Source organism: Phaethon lepturus, unplaced genomic scaffold (genome assembly GCF_000687285.1).
Source record: "Phaethon lepturus isolate BGI_N335 unplaced genomic scaffold, ASM68728v1 scaffold36982, whole genome shotgun sequence".
NCBI classification, from domain to species: Eukaryota; Metazoa; Chordata; class Aves; order Phaethontiformes; family Phaethontidae; genus Phaethon; species Phaethon lepturus.
This window is the reverse complement of record NW_010524743.1, coordinates 5,315-7,309: the sequence shown is the minus strand read 5'-3', so window position 1 is coordinate 7,309 and position 1,995 is coordinate 5,315. Positions and strand designations below refer to the sequence as shown.

The window sequence follows — 1,995 nt, the reverse complement described above, 5'->3', positions numbered from 1 at the left end:
CTGCCCCTACAGACACTGGTCAGGATTAGGCAGCCTGGGGTGACCCCTCGGTCCCCTCATCTCTGCAGGGTTGGGCTGGGCGCAACATCAGGGCTCTTAGCAGGACGCCAGGGCAGGAATATGAACCCCAAGGTTCCATAAAGGAGACAGGCAGGTCCTGGCCCCACGTCTGGGCCAAGCAGTGGTGTAGGAAAAGGCGAGGGTGAGGAGCTCAGCCTGATGCGGCAGGAGGGTGCTTGTCCCCCTTTCTGCACCCCACGTCAGCTCTCTGCAAATCCCCACCACTGCTTGGGCTGGCCAGCCTTGCTGGCTGCGGTCTGAAGGTCACATTGCTGCGCAGTGGGGACAGCACAGAGTCCGGGATCCTGTGGGTGCCCTGGGGCTCAGCAGCACTCCGAAGCCACCAGCCATGATGTTTTGGGGTCTCCTATCCTTCCTCTTCTTCGCCATGGCCAGCGGGACCCCCGTTGGGGACCAGGATGAGGATATCCAAGTGGCCAGCCTTGCTGGCTGCGGTCTGAAGGTCACATTGCTGCGCAGTGGGGACAGCACAGAGTCCGGGATCCTGTGGGTGCCCTGGGGCTCAGCAGCACTCCGAAGCCACCAGCCATGATGTTTTGGGGTCTCCTATCCTTCCTCTTCTTCGCCATGGCCAGCGGGACCCCCGTTGGGGACCAGGATGAGGATATCCAAGTGCAGGAGAATTTTGAGGCTGAGCGGGTAACAGTGGCTTGTGGTCCCTTAATTCTGGGGGCAGAAGGGATGGGGGAAAGCTTTTATTTCATTGTCCTCCAGAAAGAAGGGCGATATTACCTATGCCCATGTCAGGTCGCGCAGGACAGGCGATGGCAGCGTGGCCCTCCTGGGTGCTGGTCAGGGGGTGCCAGCCTGCCAGCACCAGCCTTTGGGATGGACTCACCCCGGCAAGCACCCAGGCAGGGCGGCTGGAGCCTGAGCAGCTGGGGCAGATGAATCCTGTGAGACGTCTGTTGATCTGTCCAGACTACGAGGTGTGGGCAGGGCCCACAGGGAGCCCCGGTGTGCAGGATTCGTGCAGGACACAGGCTGCCCGGGAGATCTGCAGCCAGCCCCGTCCCCTGCCAGGCTCTGCACAGCCCTGCATGTGGCCTGGGTCTGGGCTCTCCTGGGACACACGGGGGGATGCCAGCCTGATGATTCCAGCCCTGCCTGGTGGTCAGGGCACCCAGGAAAATCCTGCTCAGTGCTGATTTGCTTCCCAAATCCCGTGGCAGCTCTGGCCCAAGCACCCTGGACCATCGCCCCCCAGTTGTTCTCTTGGCCATGAATATTTTGGCTCTGCAGAAAGGCAGGATATCTCCCATCTTGGTGGAGAGGGCTTGTGGCGGAGACATCCCTTTCTTCTCCCTGCAGATGTACGGGAAATGGTACGACATCGCTGTCGGCACAACCTGCAAATGGATGAAGAACTACAAGGAGAAGTTCAGCATGGGCACACTGCTGCTGGGCCCCGGCCCCAGTGCCGACCAGATCAGCACTGCCAGCACCAGGCTGCGGTATGGGGCACTGACGTGGGTGCCTGAGCATCCCCCAAAGCCACCCCACCCAGGGTTGCTGCATCTCCCAGGGGCTGGGACCAGACATGGGGTTTGCTTGCTCTGGCTGGTGTCGGAGCTCTGAGGAGGGGCTGGGCTGGGCTTAAATACACAATGCCTTGGGTAAGGGGATTTTGGGGGTCCTGTGCCATGGCCTTGGTGCCCCAGACATGATTTTCATGCAATAACCAGCAAATATGATCACTCTGAGCAGCTGGTTGTTTTCCTCCTCCCTCCAGGCAAGGTGACTGCATGCACATCTCAGGAGAGTACCAGAAAACCAGCACCCCCGGCAAATACACCTACTATAACCCCAGTAAGTTGGGCTCACCACCAACCTGCTCAGCCCCAAGAGCTGCGGCGTGGCTGGGTGATGGGAACCAGTGCCGGGCACAGCTGGAGGCTGGGAAAGGGGGTCAGG

The 1,995-nt window shown here is 60.5% G+C and overlaps 1 protein-coding gene across 1 annotated transcript in view; it reads left to right on the top strand.

Annotated features, from left to right (window-relative positions):
• Positions 1 to 520: 520 nt before the first annotated feature.
• The window catches only part of AMBP (alpha-1-microglobulin/bikunin precursor), a 5,926-nt gene continuing 4,451 nt past the window's right edge, over positions 521 to 1,995 (top strand). Inside the window, exons 1-3 of the mRNA XM_010282544.1 lie at positions 521 to 720; positions 1,393 to 1,535; positions 1,814 to 1,890. Of these exons, the coding sequence (XP_010280846.1) occupies positions 610 to 720; positions 1,393 to 1,535; positions 1,814 to 1,890 (331 nt within the window). The 5' untranslated portion in view covers positions 521 to 609. The remainder of the gene's footprint in view (positions 721 to 1,392; positions 1,536 to 1,813; positions 1,891 to 1,995) is intronic.